Source organism: Epinephelus moara, chromosome 12 (genome assembly GCF_006386435.1).
Source record: "Epinephelus moara isolate mb chromosome 12, YSFRI_EMoa_1.0, whole genome shotgun sequence".
In the NCBI taxonomy this organism is placed as follows: domain Eukaryota; kingdom Metazoa; phylum Chordata; class Actinopteri; order Perciformes; family Serranidae; genus Epinephelus; species Epinephelus moara.
Genome location: NC_065517.1, coordinates 41,612,702 through 41,631,658, shown reverse-complemented (window position 1 = coordinate 41,631,658; position 18,957 = coordinate 41,612,702). Strand labels below are relative to the sequence as shown.

At 42.6% G+C, this 18,957-nt stretch overlaps 2 protein-coding genes and 1 long non-coding RNA gene across 8 annotated transcripts in view; 2 read left to right on the top strand and 1 right to left on the bottom strand.

The window, feature by feature from the left end:
* LOC126398334 (uncharacterized) overlaps window positions 1-18,957 on the bottom strand; it is a 672,738-nt gene that overhangs the window by 105,273 nt on the left and 548,508 nt on the right. The gene's annotated exons all lie outside the window — the stretch shown is intronic.
* On the top strand, window positions 1,290-9,918 carry vps18 (VPS18 core subunit of CORVET and HOPS complexes). Its single transcript, XM_050057436.1, has 9 exons — window positions 1,290-1,898; window positions 2,045-2,186; window positions 2,377-2,468; window positions 3,654-3,904; window positions 5,239-5,592; window positions 5,720-6,982; window positions 7,340-7,549; window positions 8,429-8,665; window positions 8,780-9,918. Exons 1-9 carry the CDS (start codon window positions 1,796-1,798, stop codon window positions 9,074-9,076), a joined length of 2,949 nt encoding a protein of 982 aa, XP_049913393.1. The 5' UTR covers window positions 1,290-1,795; the 3' UTR covers window positions 9,077-9,918.
* The window catches only part of ino80 (INO80 complex ATPase subunit), a 58,691-nt gene continuing 51,522 nt past the window's right edge, over window positions 11,789-18,957 (top strand). For 4 of the 6 annotated variants that reach the window (XM_050057418.1, XM_050057415.1, XM_050057416.1 and 1 more), the window contains exons 1-14: window positions 11,790-11,916; window positions 14,341-14,406; window positions 14,764-14,955; window positions 15,347-15,504; window positions 15,637-15,704; window positions 15,801-15,947; window positions 16,059-16,179; window positions 16,287-16,492; window positions 16,600-16,653; window positions 16,731-16,934; window positions 17,055-17,259; window positions 17,527-17,594; window positions 17,688-17,909; window positions 18,568-18,648. In XM_050057418.1, coding sequence (XP_049913375.1) covers window positions 14,804-14,955; window positions 15,347-15,504; window positions 15,637-15,704; window positions 15,801-15,947; window positions 16,059-16,179; window positions 16,287-16,492; window positions 16,600-16,653; window positions 16,731-16,934; window positions 17,055-17,259; window positions 17,527-17,594; window positions 17,688-17,909; window positions 18,568-18,648 — 1,686 coding nt within the window. In that variant the 5' untranslated portion in view covers window positions 11,790-11,916; window positions 14,341-14,406; window positions 14,764-14,803. Of the gene's footprint in view, window positions 11,917-14,340; window positions 14,407-14,763; window positions 14,956-15,346; window positions 15,505-15,636; window positions 15,705-15,800; window positions 15,948-16,058; window positions 16,180-16,286; window positions 16,493-16,599; window positions 16,654-16,730; window positions 16,935-17,054; window positions 17,260-17,526; window positions 17,595-17,687; window positions 17,910-18,567; window positions 18,649-18,957 lie in introns of all 6 variants that reach the window. The other 2 variants (XM_050057419.1, XM_050057414.1) reach the window with 1 other exon arrangement.

The following is an 18,957-nucleotide window of genomic DNA, read 5'->3' as shown; positions in this document are numbered from 1 at the left end:
TTACATACATGATATATAGGCTACATATTTAATATATAGGTGTCGCATACAGGTTCCATACTGTACTGCTGATGATACAATATAATATATTATGTAGTACACTACATTTTTAAAATATATTTCTGTATTTTGCTCAATGAATTAATTTCCTGTTTTGCTCTGTTGAATATTGTCCTTTGTGTAATCAGTTGTAAATTTTCATCACTGCCTTTTAATTGTATTTGTGCTTTGGCAACACAAGTTAAGTGTGATGCTAATAAAGCCTGTTGAACTGAACAGAAATTGAATTGATTGACTGTCAGTGCTGTAGAAATATTTGACTTTATAGTAAAAGTCCTGCATTCAAAATCTTAAGTAAGTAAAAAGTAAAAAAGTATTACCAACAAAACAGAAACATTAAGGACAAAAAGTAAAAGTACTCATCATGCAGAATGACCCATGTCAGAATATTATATATGGTGTTATGTTACTGAATTATAATTATTTGTTGATGAATTCATGTGAACATCGCTCTAATTTTGCAGATTGTAAAGGTGGGACTAGTGTTTTTGTTTTTTACTATGGTCCATATAGTATTGGATAGCTTGTGAATTTCACCAAAGTTTTTGATGTATCCATATAATACATCATAGTATATCTGTTGAATATTAATCATCTGAATCTGCAAAGTATCTAATATCATAAAATAAATGTAGTGGAGTAAAAAAGTTCAGTTTAGGACTAGATCTCACAATCCCTTGATGCACATACTTGAGACTGTGAGTGGGAGTAATAGTGCCATCTGGGGGTTTCTGAGTGGGAGCCAACGGGTTGTGGTTAGATGGATAGAAAAGTGGGAAAAAGCAATAAGAAGGCCAAATGTAGATGCTTCCAAAATGTAGTAGAGCAGACGAAGGCAATGAAGAAGCAAAAACAAGTATCTGAAATTTATACTTCAGCACAGTCCTTGAAAAAAGTACTTTGTTATATTTCACCACTGCAAATCATAAAGCCTACCATGTCTGCAAGAGTTAGATTTACAAATGAATATTGCCACACTGATCTAAATCTATATTTGAAGACCATTTTATGTTTATTGATTATTTATTATCATTTTATGTGTATTTGTTTCTGATTTTTTTTTTTATAATTTAAATGTATTATTTTTGTATACTTTATTTATTTTATTTTATTTTATTTTATTTTATTTTATTTTATTTTATGCGACACAGGCACATGCCAAGGATCTGTAATGCCATGGTTACACAGCCGTGTTGTTTGTAAATTCATTGTAAAATTTTAAAACGATACATTAGGATAATAATAAGGAAAGTAATTACAATCTATGATAAAATAAAATGACAGTGCGCTGAAACAAACAAGTGAAACAAACAATAACAATCCATCCACGCTATGGTTCACTGTGAAGTTTGGACTCACTGCGCCCCCTAGCGTCAGAGAGAAGCACTACACCAAATGTGATGATCACATGACTCCGTGTGTCACCTGATTATCCGTGTCCACCCTGTGTTGTGTAGTCGGAAGCTAAGCTATCGATTATGACAGCATGAATGATTGAAAATATATTTTATTCCTGTACATGTGTACTGCCGCGTAAGATATTATCTTCCACATCTTAATTCAGACGCACGCGAAGAAGAAGAAATATGCTCGCGCGCCTGTAACGGTTGGAAGTTGTGTTAGCTAGCTAGCTAGTTAGCCATGTCGTTGTAATATTGTTTCTTCGCCAGTCATTCTATCTGTAGAGGATTCGTTAACGGGCAGTGGAATAAGGTGAAATACGGTACTTTTAAACATGGCTTCAATTCTTGACGAGTACGAGGACTCGCAGATCACCAGGCAGAGTGCGCAGCAGCACAGCCGTTTGTCAACTGCCAACATCGGGATAGCACACTCAGGTAGGTCGCCCTCTCTCTGGAGATGCTAGCTAGCTACATGTGAGGCTGCTATTTAATGACTGTAAAGCACATATTTAAGTGTTGCAGTCATTTTGTTGACTCGGTGCTCTCACTGACATGACGCTGCACTTGTTCCCTCACTTCAGGTTTTGTGAATGTGAGACTGGAGGAAGAGAAGCCGATATTCAATAAGCAGAGGATTGACTTTACACCGCCTGAGAAGATTAACCATCTCGCAGTCTGCAACAATCAGCTATGCATGAGTCTGGGGAAGGACACGCTGCTGAGGCAAACAACACTGTCATAAGCACCTTTAATCACTGTGTTAATAGTCACCAGTGTTGATGTTGTTCTGAGTGGATTAGTTGAGTTAATGGCTCCTCTTTGTGATTAGTACGCATCTGTTGTTGTTTATTGGAGCATCTGAAAGAGTTGATAATGCAGCTGATAATAATGCTTTATGTTCTTGTCTGTGCAGGATTGACTTGGCCAAACCAGATCAGCCTAATCAGATTGAATTAGGAAGGAAAGATGAAAGTAAAGTGCACAGACTGTTCTTGGACCCCACTGGTGAGTAAAACCTCAACACTTATTCAGATTCTCCTTTGACATTATATACATAGGCCATCATGAGACAACTCACAAACATACTGGGTGCGTTCCGCATTGTATAGTTTTTATTTTCACTTCTAGTATGTACTGCAGCTGCTTTTAAAAAGTATGTACTGTTGCATGCAGTGCATACTACTGTCTCATAACACGCACTGAACTTTGACCCTCTTGCTTTTACATCTGTGACATTGGAGATAAAACAAACGCCACCTACTGAGTTCCCCAGAAACAAAGATCAGCCCAGAGAGCTCTGCTGTTGATACTTTGCGATGTGTGTAGTTTAACTTCAAAGTTACGACTGCACAGATTGTAGATTCTAACATAGTATATTTGCGACTCTGTCATTGTTATTTTATAGTTATATCCTTTTGTTGTTTGTGATATTTATGATTATTTTGTTTACTTTAACAATTAATGTTCCTATTATTACTATTCGACTGGTCATCAGTTACTTGAATGTGCTGTCTTCCATCACTGGGACTTCTGACAGCTGTCAATCAGCCCTCAAACAGCTGTCAGTTGTTTGCAGCTCAGTCGATGTAATGTATTGTCCACTGCGCAGAGGACTGTGGGTCAGAAAAGGATGCTGCCTTGCATACTGCGCAATCAGACCGGATGTACTGTAGTAGAACATCCTGGTATTTTTGGCATACTGCATTTGACATACTATGTATTGGGACGTAAGATAAGATATCCATACTTCTTCCTCTCCTGGCGTACTGTATAGTCTGGTAGTGTGGGTATTGGAATGCACAGATTGTTTATTTTGATGACACTCCCTGTGAGCTGCCATGCCTTGAATTGTTATCTGCAGAGTTGCGTGCATTGTTAACACTGCTTTCTTTCTCCAGTGGACTGTATTTTGAGCTGCTGCAAGTCATTGTACATCCCACAAGCATTTTTCTCTTTCATGCTGTATATTGTTCATAGAACATTTATTGACTATTGTGTCGTAACTCATGAGGTACAATGACATGGATATCTCCAGCCACAAAACTCACTCATAGCTTAGCTTGAATTAATGTAAAACTCTAGTACAAAACACTACACTACTACATCATTTACAAGACAACTGTGGCACCGTCATGGTAATGACTTATTAACGGCAGCAGCTGTCTCCTCCTCCGTATTTTCCCACTGCAGGTTCCCATCTGCTGATCTGCCTGAGCACCAGTGAGTGTCTGTACCTCAACAGGAACACGCAGAAGGTGCGCAGTCTGTCCCGCTGGAGGGGCCACCTCATCGAGAGCGTGGGCTGGAACAAGCTGCTGGGCAATGAGACCAGCACAGGGCCCATCCTGGTTGGCACCAGTCAAGGCATCATCTTCGAGGCTGAGATCTCTGCAACTGAGGGCAGCCTGTTCAACACCAACCCAGATCAGTACTTCAGACAGGTCAGAGCATGTGTGGTCATCTGTTATGTGTAGTGTGTTACTTATTTCTTGCTATGTTTGGTGGTACTATTCGGATGGTCTATAGTAGAGGTTCCTAACTGGTGGGTCATGGTCAATTCTGAATGGACTGCAAGTGACTCTTAATGTGTCAAGTTTGTAAAAACACACTTTATTTTTAAGTGAAGTGAATGTGGGCGCAGAGCTTTTACTTTTTAGTACCATTTCCTGCTGTAGAGTGAGTGACTAACAGACAGCTTCTTGACAGCAACAGCAAACTAGCTTGACGACACGGCCAAACACAAGTATGACGCTCCATGTATTAAATTGTGTGGAGCTTGAACTAAGGAGACTAAGGGACTAAGACTAAGGAGAAGTCAGGGCCCCGGGGCTGGACCAGTTGGGAACCAGTGGTCTATACTACTGTAGAAGACACTGAACTACACATTTTGTTTCTTCCTCTTGGTCTGCAACTAAACAATAATCAGGGTTCTACTGATTGTGAAATTCTCGGCTGATACTGATGTTTAAAATAAGAATTTGACTTGTTGTTTATTTTGTTTTTGTTACTGAAAATTCCCTCTTGTTGTGCCAGGGAGATAAAGAAATGTTCATTATAAAAAATAACTGTTTTAAATTCATTCATTCATTACCTTTTAATGAACACAAATTCATTCTTACACATTATGAAACAACCTTGAATATAACCTGCTTTCACATGCTTAACATCTTTTTAAAAAAGATATATTATTATTTCAGAAGCCTTTTTGCGGTATGAAATATATCAGAACTTTCTCTCAAATATCTATTTTATATTCCTGTAAAAAACAGAAATTTCTCCTTTAAACAACTGTATTTATTCAAGGTTCTTGCCCAAAACAAAATTTTACAAGATTACATTGAACACATCATGAGAATGTTATAATTTACCTTCACCCAATACTAATTTTTACTGCATTGAGCTTGAACACATCATAATGTAACTCAATGCAAATTGGGTTAGCTGGTAGTTCCAGCCATCAGCTACTAAAAGCTAAAGTTAACTAGCTCTCCTCCTGCAAGTGTCAACACAGCCTAGTTGTTAACAATGTAGCATTATCAGTGAGAAAACAGGGTCCTTGACACGTTGACAGTTGGTTCACTGCATCATTTCATCCTGAATGAGTCTTAGAGAAGATCTTTGTTCAAATATCGGACACTGCCATCCCTGAGTGTCATCTTATTTGCCTGTAGGTCGATGGCAGTCAACAAGGCAATATGGTCTGTTACCGATCAGCCAGTATATCAGTACATCCCTAATAGCGTGTCCTTAATACAGTATTCTCTTCCCGACACAGGTCCACTTCCTCGAGGAGGATGGGCGGCCGGCACCAGTCTGCTGCCTGGAGGTGGAGCGGGGCCTGGAGAACAAATACTTCATCATCGCCACCACCCGCAAACGCCTCTTCCAATTTGTGGGGAAGGTGGCCGAGGGGTCCGAGCAGCAAGGCTTCAGCTCCATCTTTAGCCAGAACCAGGACCTGCTGCCCAGTTTCCAGGAGTTCCCTGCCAACATGGGCTACAGTGAGATCACCTTCTACACCTCGAAGCTCCGGACTTCCCCCAAGGCGTTCGCCTGGATGATGGGTAATGGAGTTCTTTATGGTCAGCTGGACTATGTCAGGCCTGATTCCCTGCTGAGTGACGTGCAGGTAAATGTCTGTGTGTGAGATTGTTTTCTTTCAATGGGTCTTCAACAGCTCAACAAACCACATTCACCTTTTTTTTAATTAACTTTATGTTTTACGTATGTTCTTCTCCTCCCTTGCGATCAAACAGGTGTGGGAGTACACCCCGGACATTGACATTAGCCTCAACAAGCCCATCTCCATCGTGCTGACACAGTTCCACTTCCTGCTGCTGCTCCATGACCGTGTTAAGGCCATCTGCACTCTGAATGGACAGGTGGTGTATGAGGATGTGTTCCCAGATAAGTTTGGCACCCTTAAGAGGATGATTAAGGACCCTGTTGGTGGGTTGGTGTGGATCTACACCGAGAAGGCAGTGTTCCGGTACCACATTCAGCGCGAGGCCAGGGATGTCTGGCAGATGTACATGAGCATGACTAAGTTTGATCTGGCCAAGGAGTACTGCCGTGACCGGCCTGAATGCATGGACATGGTGCTGGCCAAGGAGGCCGAGCACTGCTTCCAGAACAAGCGATACATCGAGAGCGCCAAGTGCTATGCTCTGACGCAGAACTACTTTGAAGAGATAGCACTTAAGTTCATTGAAGCCAAACAAGAGGAAGCCCTAAAGGAGTTCTTACTGAAGAAACTGAATAATTTGAAACAGAGTGAGAGAACGCAGATCACCTTGCTGGTCACCTGGCTAACTGAGCTCTACCTGAACAGGCTCGGCCAGCTGGAAGTCGATGGCAACACCGTCATCTTCAAGGAGACCCGCGATGAGTTCCGCCAATTCCTCGGCAGCTCCAAGCACAAGGAGTGCCTCTACAACAACCGCAGCACCATCTACGATCTGCTGGCCAGCCACGGCAACGTGGACGACATGGTTTACTTCTCAGTCGTCATGCAGGACTACGAGAGAGTGATATCCCACTACTGCCAACACGACAAATTTAGCGACGCTCTGGATGTGCTCTCCAAGCACTGTGATGAGAAGCTTTTTTACAAGTTCTCCCCTGTCCTCATGCAGCACATTCCCAAAAAAGTGGTAGATGCGTGGATTCAGATGGGCAAGCGGCTGGACCCGAAGAAGCTCATCCCAGCTCTGATGAACTACAGCCAGATGGGCAGCACCCAGCAGATCAGTGAAACCATCCGCTACATGGAGTTCTGTGTGTACGAGCTGACCGTGACAGAGGAGGCCATCCATAACTACCTGCTGTCGCTCTACGCCAAGTATAAGCCGGACTCTCTGCTGTGGTACCTGGAGCAGGCGGGTACTCACGCCTCAGAGATCCACTATGACTTGAAGTACGCCCTCAGGCTGTGTGCAGAAAATGGCTACCTGCGGGCCTGTGTGCTGGTTTATAGGATTATGGAACTGTATGAGGAGGCAGTGGATCTTGCTTTACAAGTAAGTGTTACACACAAAACATATTCAAATCATGCAACTATGGTGTCTGTATTTTTATAATTGTGTATAAATAATTATCCAGATTCTGGGGTGTCGGTGGCTTAGTGGTAGAGCAGGTGTCCCATGTACAAGGCTGTTGCTGCAGCGGCCCGGGTTCGAGTCCAGCCTGTGGCCCTTTGCTGCATGTCATCCCCTCTCTCTCTCCCCCTTTCACACTTGACTGTCCTGTCAATTAAAGGCAAAAAATGCCCAAAAAAATATTAAAAAAAATAATAATAATTATCCAGATTCTTGTCAAGAATTCCTGTTACCTTATATCAGAATTTGACCAACCTGCAATGTGTTTATCATCCATAGGTAGATGTAGACTTGGCTAAGTCATGTGCAGACCTGCCTGAAGATGACGAGGAGCTGAGGAAAAAGCTCTGGCTGAAGATCGCCCGGCATGTTGTTCAGGAGGAGAAAGATGTAAAGAAAGCCATGAACTGTCTGTCCAGCTGCAACCTGCTCAAGATTGAAGACATCCTGCCCTTCTTCCCAGACTTTGTCACCATTGACCATTTTAAGGTCTGTAACAAAGTTTTTATGTTCTTGATTTCATTATTTTTCCATTCCATTCCATACTAGCCCTGCCCCCTAATAGTCAGCCAAATGTTAGTCGACAAGATTTCATTGGTTGCTTAGTCGCAGAAAGAAAACCTGTGAAGCTCTATCAGGAGCTGCGCTTTGTCAAAATAAATCCAAACCTATATGACTGGAGCATGTGTGAGTTTAATGTGAAAGGACAGACACAGGAAGTGTCCACGCTCAGCAGTCAGACAGGAGTCAGGTTAATTTCCAGGGCTGGTACCTGCGGTTATTCCACAGGCTAGTTAATAACATGTCGGGCAGGAAATCCAAAGTGTGGGATCATTTTGAGAAGGTGAAGGACGAACCCAAGGTGATATGTAAACTCATCTTCATTGGTCGACTACAAACATGACGTATCATCTGAAACATGGAAGTAGCTACATGCCCATTAGCCCACAGCGTCATTAACAGGCGGCTCGCTCAGTGTGTGACGTGCACTTGTAGATAAAATATAGGCCTATATTAATGAAGGTTCATTAGTACGGTTTGTATTTCTCTGTAATGTAGCACAGTGTTAACAATGTTACTGATACTATTCTTTCTCACACCTTCAACTCAAACCATTGTTGCCTCCCTGCATCTCCTGCTAAAAACCTCCTGAACAATCAACACAGAAGGAATTCTAACTGTAAGAAACTGACTGCAATGACGACATTGCTCCATTTTTTGTAATTGCTTTGATTAAGAAACCCCCAGCAGCCGAAAATTACATACTGAGTGTTTAAATAATGATAGATGCCGTATGCTCAGTACACAAAATATTGTAAATTGCTTCAAACTAATGCACCTTATCCTCCGTTGATTCTGGTTTCTCAGGAGGCCATCTGCAGCTCCCTGGAGGAGTACAATCAGCACATCGAGGAGCTGAAGCAGGAAATGGAGGAGGCCACGGAGAGCGCCAAACGCATCAGAGAAGACATCCAGGAAATGAGGAACAAATATGGCGTAGTGGACTCCCAAGAAAAATGTGCTGCTTGTGACTTCCCATTGCTCAACAGGCCCTTCTATCTGTTCCTGTGTGGACACATGTTCCACTACGACTGCCTGTTCCAGGTAACTCTCAAAGGCTGCTTCCATACTGCTGTTTCAGTGTTCTCTATTTTTATTTTTATTTTCTATTTTAATAAAAATGATCATGTTTGAAACTTGCTTTCTTCAATCTTCCAGGAAATAACCCCTCACCTGACGCCCTATAAGCAGAGTCGTCTGGAGGAGCTGCAGAAAAAGCTGGCTGCAACCACGCAATCCTCCAAGTCACGTCACCGCCCGGCCCCCAAGGACGAAGGAGACACTGCCAGCCTGGGAAAGGGCAGCGCGGGCACAAGCCGCGAGCAGATAAAATCAGACATTGATGACATCATTGCGTCTGAATGCGTGTACTGTGGCGAACTGATGATCAAGTCCATCGACAAGCCTTTTATTGATCCGCTGAAATTTGAGGAGGAGAAATCCAGCTGGCTGTGAATGAGACCTCCTACTTCTTCTTCTTCTCTTAATGTGAAAAGACACGACAGCCCGCCATCTTGTATGTCAGTGAAACTGCACCATCTTAAGGACTGACCCATTCAGTGGATACAGACATTCACCTGATTGCCTGTTGGTAGTGCCTCCTGCTGATATCAGCTTCAGTTGTTCTCTACAGAATACACTTATTTTGTTGGCAGTATTTGAAGCTGATTCGAAGACCTTTGCACTTTGTATCGAAGCGTCTAGTTAAAGGTGGACATTGTTGGCACGGATACAAGAGGATGTAAAATATTGCCAGGGCTGTACAGTGCATACAATGTGCCTGAACCTCTAATTATTATGGCAGAAAGTATTCAAAAGCTAGAATCAGATATAACTGCACTAAACATCTATTAACTACATAATGTCATGCTTGTTTTGTTTGTTGCATAAGGGTAAAAAATCAGGGGGGATACAGGGGGCACATGCCCCTCCATATTTAGAACTGCAATAAAGAGATGAAAGTAGCAGAGGAGTTTTATTTTGACAAAATTAAAGACATTTACACCATAAATTAAGGCAGAAAATGCACAAATTGGCGCATAGAATTTCACCAGACGAAGGAAATTAAGTGATGCTCAAAATTCTCTGGCAGACGACCCCCCTACTCCCTACCTACGCCCCTGGTCTACCGGAAACATAACCTGCACTTATATTACAATATGTGCTTCTCCTCAGTTCAACCCTCCGCTCTACAGCTGCGTCCATCTTACAGTTACTGTGGGACAGATTATCAAACTGTTATGTCATATATTCATGTTTTGCAAATCAATTGTGGAACATTAAAGCTTGTCAGCATGGATGGACTGATTCTTCTGGTTGTTTAAAGTGTAATAAATATTTAACAAATGAACCATCAGCTGTACTGAGAGAAATCAATATGCTTCATCGTAGTTTCTCAGTCCCAGTGAGTTGTGGCTTCACTTGGACTTGAGCCATTTGACTTAAAAATACTTGATGCCTCCCCCCTAAGCCCAGAGATCCAAAGAGTGTGTCATGAACCAATTCATTTCCTGAATCAACGAATGCCGTTCATTCCCAGCAAGTCGACACTTAATTCTCCAGATCCACTTTGTTTGAACCAATCCCACATTATCCAATCAAGTTCCAGGAGAGAACTATAGCGAACCAGCATTACATGACTGAGCACCAGCTGGAAATAATTATACCTAAGATAATTTCATTGGCAAACACTACAGGTGGTCAACAAAAAACGAATAGTTGAGTGCAAAACATGGGTCGAAAATTACAGATGAAGACGTAACAACTTCCAACAAAGTTGTTCTAACATTTAGTATGATTAATATTAGCATGATTAGTTTTGATTAATTGTTGCTGCTCTACTGCCATTGCTTTAATTACCCAGATGTTGTAAAGCCAAATGGGTCCAAAACTCCAAAATGTAGTCATTCAGTATTTCAAATGTACTTCTCTGGCATTCCAATCTGCTGCTTCAAATTTTAGTTATGACAGTGAGTATTTGCATCTGTCAACACAGCACAAAGTAGCTCTGTGCCTGAAGGTCTCGAGCTTTTATGACTTTTGTAACTTCAATCAGTTACTACTCTGTCGTTAAAATGACCTGTGTTAAAATGGCGGCTGTGATTATCTGCGGCACTCATCCTGCGGCCTTGTGCCTACCACCAAATCGCAGCCGTGCTGACATACAGTACAACAGCACTCTCTCTTGTGTGATATTGCTTAATTACATTATGACTAATTTAGGACCTCAAAGTTAAGGACTTGGGGCTTGACTTCGGACTTGACTGGGGATTTGCCTGTCTTGACTTGAGACTCACTTGTGACTTGTAGAACAATAGGCATTAGGATGTGTGTAAACATTTTATTTCTTGGGTGTGGACAGTGCTGATTTTAGGACTTGGGGCTTGACTTTGGACCTGACTGGGACTTGCCTGTCTTGACTTGGGACTTGAGTGCAAAGACTTGAGACTTGCAAAACAATGAGTTGGTCTTACCTCTGCCAGCAGCCTCAGTGGAGGGTATACTTGGATATATGGGGTATACCCACCTCTTTTAATGTCCATTTAGAGTGCACCTACCTGTTAGCCGTAAAGCCATTGAAATATATAGGAGAGTATACCCACTTCCTTCTCTGTAACCTACCCTTCTATCTTGTAGTACACCCTCCTCAATTACCACTACACCACTCTCCAGCACCATGATTAAACTGTGTGTATCACTCATTACTAATATAAATGTTAGTATATTTATACATGAATATAAGTATTAACATTGTATATTTGCTGGAGGTCAATGTCAACACTTGACATCAGAGAATAATCTTGCAGTTTCCACATTTTAAAGTGGGTATCCAAACTGCCTCACCATACCTAAAACGGAGTTCCCGTGTGATGACGTCAGACGCAGCTCGGTAATCTTCGCAGTTGCCAGACTCTATTAATCGACATCGGCATTTAATCGATATATTTGTACAAGCTGTGTATATACGGCCAAAAACGACATATAAGGTGGACATGTACCTGACGAAATTAGCCATGGATGTCGCTTGGTTTTCTGGTCACGGTTATGCCCTCGGAGACGCCAACGGCCGAGCGTCCCTCTCTCTGCGATTGATTAAAACGCCTGCTCCTTGCTGTACCCTCGCCATGGCGTCGTGTCTCTGCTCTCTCAGTAACAGAAAGTGGCCGCCTCTCTGCTGTTGCTGCCGACTCAAAGCTCACAGACTCGCTCGGCGCCTCAAACCGCCATTTTGGAGTCAGAGAACCGCGAGTCGGCAGCAGCGGAGAGAGAGGCGAAAAGGGGGACACGGGGCCGAGGTGAGAGACTCCATGGTGGTTGTTATGGCGAAGGAGCAATGGGGGAAGATGGCCGGGAGGGAGAAAGAATTAAAACATGGGGATCATTCGTTCACCAGGCAACCGAGTCCCCGCTCGTGTCCGCAACAAGGGTACGAGAGGCGCGGGCGGCGGGCCTTGTGCTGTCGCTGCATCGCGACTAGCTTAGTTTAAGAAATGCCATTAAACCGATATCTATGTTAATACAATGTTTAGGCAGGGAGGTGGTGGCCTTAAAGAGACAGGGCCGATTTGAATACTTCATATTAATGGTGTGAGAGGACGTGTGTGTCAAAACGCTCAGTGTTTGATAAGCTAACGTTTAGGATGAAAAGCTACATTAGACTCCAGATAGCAAGGAGTTAGCCTCCGCAAATGCTAGGTGTTTAGGAAAAAAACTACTACTTAATATTTGTGGTGTGGTTTACTGAAACCAGTAAACTGTCAGCGTGTGTGCATACAAGCACCTTGACCCTTTACTATCATTGATCGGAGGCAACACTGCTTGTGCTTAGCCAGCTAACGGTCGTTAGCCTACAAGCTAGAGCCCAGTTCACCATCCAAGGTTAGCTAGCAACCCCCGGCTAACGCTAGCTTGGATTTGCTAGCTAGCTAATCATAATATAACTACCGCTAGCATATGAAGATGTATGTTATTTGTAATAATACACCTCTTAGTTATTCTTTATTTAAAATAGAGGAACAAACTCCTGCTTGGTTTTAGTCCTTGTCATCCTCTGTGAACTTGTCTCAGAAAGTAAAGTGAATATGTAATGAGTAAGTTAGTAATTACAGAGCACAACGGATTTAAGTTGACCACACAGGCGTCACTGCCAAAACAATCACTAGCACACTTAGAAATTCAATATTATTTTAGACAATATTAATATTTGGATAAGTCACATTTATATTAATTCATACAGTCTGTCCCAGGGTTGCAAATTGTAAGCACTCTCCTGGATCAACTGTGAATAAGGTTGCAACAGCATGAGATTTTCATGGTATGATAACCCTCTCAGAAAATATCAGGGTTTCAAGGTATCACAGTAATATAGAATTTGTATTATTATAGGAATGAAAATGGAAGTTATTTTTGTTTTTTTATTTCATGTGTAATTTCAAACCATTTTGTTAATAGAAGTACCATAAAACTCCAATTAATTATTTGCTTAAGTCACTGAAATCAACAGGCCTATATTTGGGACAGGCCTTTAATCCCTTTCACACAAAACTGTGGCTCAGCAAAGAAAAGGAAATGCAGTCAAATTACTTATTAAACCAGTATGAATATAATTTGTATAAAAATTAGGCTTCAGATAACATTTCAGCTATGAATCGTTCATATAGTGTAGCTCCGACAGACGCCTCAGAGAGAGTTACAGCACTTGAGGATTACGGCACCTGGCACACCGACAGACCACTTTATCCTGTTAAAACAATTCTCACAACTTGGATTAATATTTATGAAAAACCTTTTTGATTCTTTTGATCTGAGGATCCTTACGGACTAAAGGAATATGAATAACTTACAGGGTAATCGAGGAATGGACACACAATTTGAGGTAGCCAACAAAACAGTTTTATACAACTGAAGAACTTCTATAAAATAAATTAACTGCTTGGCAACCAGACCAGGCCTCTAATTGTGACAGGCATTTATTTGTCAAAATGTGGAGCCACACAGGGCTGGTAAAAGGGACTGGGAGTTTAATTGAAGTTTTATAGTATTTTTAAAAAGCCTCCTCTTTGACAATAACTAAAAAAAAGGAGTGATTCTCCGTCCAGTTGCATTTTTCTTGTAATATCGTTGATAAGCAAATGTACACAGTATGATAACCATCATCACTTATATCAGGGTGTACCTTTAAACCGGTATATCGCTGCAACCCTAATTGTGATTTTTTTATAAACATAAAAAACTTTGCTATACCAAACAACACCAAGTGCTTTTTTTCCACAATCAAAGCTCACACCAACACAACACATATACTCTGACAGCATTGCACAGCCTATTGATTGATCGATTAATCCATCATAGATTAACTGTTATCATCCCAAATCAGTCCTATTAATAAACTGAAGCGACTGATGTGAAAATAACTTTTTTTAAAAAGTAGAGCTGATCCAAGACGTGCATATTACTCAATTAAGTTTTTACATTATTAACATGATAGAGAAATAATCTAGTATTAATATACATAGTTATGTTGCAGGAGTTGTTGTTTCCTCTGTTTTCATTTATTTATTTTTGGCATTTGTAAACAAAATATTTTATTGTGGAAAAGTTCCTCGAAAATCACGAGCACTTATATTGTCAGTATTGCAGAGAACACAAAATGTGAAAGAGCACTAACTTTCTGACACTTTATTATTGTCATGTGTTTGACTGAGCTTCTTCTTTTGTAGGGGATTTCCACCATTGTTTGATCATTAATGTTGGAATCAAGAACAATGGCATCCCATACTGAGAAGGTAGGTCCAGTGTTTATACTGTGTTTCGCTCAGTGAATTACCTGCTGGTACCATACTGACTGCACAGCCATTGGAGTAGAGTTGTCTGATATTTGGACCAAATAGTCATGTTGTTATCATGACAAAGATTGAGACGCTGGCAGTGATTTAGCAGAGTTGAACCAGGATATCTCCCACATCCCAGAAAATAAAACCAAAACCTCCAGTTTTTGCTGAGGTTCAGGTGAAATAAACAACCCAGCAGAGCCTTACTCATCCCACAGTTAGTTGGGAGTCCTGTGTTGCTCATTCTGACCTTGAGCCATCTGCCTATCTGTTTCTTTCTATTTATCTCCTCTCTTACTTCTCTCTCTTCAGTAAAAGTTGCTGCCCTGCTGGGCAGAGGTGTCCGTGCAGCATGGCGTCGGTGCAGGGTGGCCGACTGGAGGCCGGGGCATCGGGGAGCTCTGGCCTGGCCAAACCTCTCTACCTGCAGCGCTTGGAAAGATCCCTGAGGCTGGACAGCTTCCTGCGCCAGACAGCCGCCATCTTCAACGGAGACATAACCAGGTGCAGGCAAAGTGGAGTTGGGCACACACTTTACACTTTCTAGGATCAGTTTCAGGAGGTGCTGCAGTTTCAAGAAAGCTCATGCTTGGATTTAGAGATCAGTTCTTTAAATGCAGTTTACTACTTTAAAACACTTGTGTGCATTGTTGCAATCTTCCATCCTATCGGTAGACCAACAGTGCAGGAAGCAAAGACTTTATTTCACTTGCACTCTTGTCATCTGTTTAGAGTCATCCAATAGATCAGGCCGTTAGTACCCAGTGTTCTGCCACAGTATGTCCCCCTGAAATGGATACAGTGTTTATAAAACCAGATACATACTCAAAGTGAAGAGCAGATACAAACAGGATGCAAAGGGTGGATTTACAGCCACATTTTTCTCATGTTCCAGCGATGACAGTGATGACAGCGACGGTGCACTGGGGACAGGGTTGTCCCTGGAACCTTCCACTCAGCATACGGCTCTGACCGTGAAGAGTGAGTCATGTGAGCAAGGGGACGGGCTGTCAGAGGGAAAGCCTCTCAATGGAGTCTTGCTGCAGAGTAAAGGTAAGACGCACACAAAAAGCACTTATGTATGTGTTCTTTATCTGTTACTACCCTTACTGGTGTCATTTATGAAAGATATAGTTCATGCACATTTAAACTGTGATGCGTTTTGTCCCCCTGTAAACTCCACAGACCAAAAGGCAGACAAAACAAGCCTCTACAATTTCTCCAAGCTGAAGAAGAACAGGAAGTGGCTTAAGGTATTGTACAGACATGTTCTCCATTGTGCGCTATCTATATGAACATATGCACACTTTCAGCTACCTTTAATTATACTCCTCCTGTGTCTCCTGCAGAGTATCCTGTTGAGTGACGACACCACGGACTCGGACACAGACTCAGATGACTCTGACTTCAGTTTGTCTCGGGAGGAGCTGCACGACATGCTGAGGCTACATCGCTACACCAGGCAGCATCAGAGCAAGTTCCACTCTGACCGGGAGGTACAAACACACATAAACACAGTGCCTGGTGATATTAAGAATACCTCTGACATATGTTTTTCTAATGTCTTCTCTGTATTGTTTTTCCATCTGTGTGTATTTGTCCTGCAGCTTCACCAATATCAGTATTACAGCACAGGACTCCTGTCGACTCATGACCCCTTTTATGAGCAACAGCGCCACCTGCTGGGTCCAAAGAAGAAGAAAATCAAAGATGAGAAGAAGTTCAAGGGTAAAGACAAAAACGGACAATCTTTCAAAGAAGTCATTATTTCAATGGCTGAATGAAAAACAAACTGAGTACTTATTGTTGTCATTCTGATGTTGTTTTTGTTTCAGCCAAACTGAAAAAGGTGAAGAAAAAGAAGAAACGAGGAGAGGGAGAGTTCCTGGATGATGGGCGTCCTTATATCACCAAGATCTTTGCAAAGTTTTCCCATGATGCGCCGCTGCCAATGGTGAAGAAGAAACATCTCACCATCGAGCAGCTGAATGCACGGCGACGTAAGGTCTGGCTCACCATCGCTAAAAAGGAGATTCCCAAGGTTTGTATGCATGACAGTTAGAAATATTAATTATTTTCCATTTTCTGGGGTCAAATATTCAGCACCATTTTTAAAGGTTGTAATTATCCTGTGTATCTGTGTTACAGTCTTTCAAGCAAAAGACCTCCGCTAAGAACTTAGTGTTGACCAATGCTAAAAAGGTAAGTGAAGTGTTCACGTTACTGTGTTGTGAAAATTAACTGTAGATGAAGTGTAACCTTTGTTGTGTTTGTCCCAGTTGGCTCATCAGTGCATGAGAGAGGTTCGTCGTGCTGCTATCCAGGCCCAGAAGAACTGCAAGGAGACGTTGCCTCGGGCTCGCCGGCTCACCAAGGAGATGATGCTCTACTGGAAGAAGTATGACAAAGTGGAGAAGGAGCACAGGAAGAGAGCAGAGAAGGAGGCCCTGGAGCAACGTAAACTTGACGAAGAGATGAGAGAAGTAGGTGGAATGGAAGTTGAATCATTGCATCAGTATAAAATATGAAGACATAAAAAGCATGTTTTAAATTGTAAGGTTTTATAATAGATTCTTTTCTCTGCTTCTCTCTGTCTCTCGCAGGCCAAGCGTCAGCAGCGCAAACTCAACTTCCTCATCACCCAGACGGAGCTGTATGCTCATTTCATGGGTGGTAAAGCCAGCATGGGGGGTCCAGAAGGAGATACGGCTCAGGAGGAGATTCTGAGAAAGCTGGAAGACACTGCGGCACACAGACAGATTGACATTGGAGGAGGTGTAATGGTCAACATGGGACAGGAGGACTATGGTATGAATGGCTCAGTCAAGTTTATTCTGTTACTGGAGCAGAGTCAGTCAGTAACTCATTACTGAAGGTTGATGCAGGGAACTGCTGACCAAGTACTATATAATACGTCAGGATCAAATTAAATGCCAAGTGGGCCAGTTATTATATTTATTGCCTCTTAGGTTATTCTCTCTCTCTGTAGATTATATTTCACGTTTCAGGTAAATAATGGAAATATGGAACTGAATTGTTTTGTTTTAACCACAAGCTGATTGTATGCGATTTCAGATAGTGATTACTACAAGGCCCAGGCCTTGAGGAACGCCAAAGAGGCCTACCAGATTCATCAAGAGAGAGTAAGCTGACACAAACGCACCCTCACAACTGCACTAATCCCACACACTCTCCCCTTGTCTATACCGTGCTAATCTCCAAACCTCTCCCTGTAGACGCGAATGTTTGATGAGGAGGCTAAGGACAGTCGCTGTGCGTCGCTACACGCGGCTGTCGGCTCATCCTCAGGCGCCGGCTCTGGGTTTGGCGAGAGCTACAGCCTCTCTAACCCGTCCATCCACGCAGGTGAAGAAATTCCTCAGCCCACCATCTTCAACGGCAAACTCAAGGGTTACCAACTCAAGGGCATGAACTGGCTGGCCAACCTCTACGAACAGGTACCCACGTCTGCAGGGATGGGTTTTGTGTTTTTGATTTATAGCAATATTTTCTGGGACTGGACTTTTCACACCTAAAAAAAAGCTCACCTATGGTCATGAGCTCTGGGTAGTGACCAAAAGAATGAGGTCGTAGATACAAGCCGCCGAAATTAGTTTCCCCTGTAGGGTGTCTGGGCTCAGCCTTAGAGATAGGGGGAGGAGCTCGGACATCCAGAGGGAGCTCAGAGTAGAGCCGCTGCTCCTTCACGTCGAAAAGGGTCAGTTGAGGTGGTTCGGGCATCTGATCAGGATCCTCCTGGGCGCCTCCTGTTAGAGGTGTTCCAGGCACGTCCAGCTGGTAGGAGGCCCTGGGGCAGACCCAGAACACGCTGGAGGGATTACATATCTCATCTGGCCTGGGAACGCCTCGGGGTCCTCCAGGAGGAGCTGGAAAGTGTTGCTGGGGAGAGGGACGTCTGGGGTGCTTTGCTCAGCCTGCTGCCCCCATGACCTGTCATTTTTGGTCAGCAGATATGCGTGGACACTTGGTTCGTTTTTGTTGTTGTTTTACAGTCATTGCAGGTTTTGGGGCATTCAAATGATTCCATATTATCATGTGCTCATTCAAACACATTGCATGATTTATTTTCTCGTTTGTTTTCCTCTCTGTCTGCAGGGAATCAATGGAATCCTGGCAGATGAGATGGGACTGGGGAAGACAGTTCAGAGTATCGCCCTGCTGGCACACTTAGCAGAGGTGAGTGAGACCACCAGGCCACATAGTTTCATTCATCACACAACCCCCCAAAAAGCTTTGTGGAATATTCGATTGTCTCTGCTGTTTGTACTGACTTATAAAAACATGTGACATCCAGCTACTTTGTGCACCTGCATCCTTTAAAGAGTCCCCTGTTTCTTTTCATGGAATGACTCACAGGACTTGTTTCATTGTTGTGAACAGCTGATTCGCCAGCTCATTAGATCGTTCGGTCTCAGAACGCCAAAAGGAGAAAAAGTGGAATTTAGGGGAAACGTGTGCTTTTCAGTGTTGAACTGTCGCTGACAG

Bases quoted from the DNA above. Each gene is read 5' to 3' on its own strand.
- vps18 (XM_050057436.1), top strand. From the start codon at position 1,796: ATGGCTTCAATTCTTGACGAGTACGAGGACTCGCAGATCACCAGGCAG. The intron at 2,469-3,653 runs GTGAGTAAAACC...TTCCCACTGCAG, and splicing joins ACTGTTCTTGGACCCCACTG to GTTCCCATCTGCTGATCTGC. The intron at 5,593-5,719 runs GTAAATGTCTGT...GCGATCAAACAG, and splicing joins CCCTGCTGAGTGACGTGCAG to GTGTGGGAGTACACCCCGGA.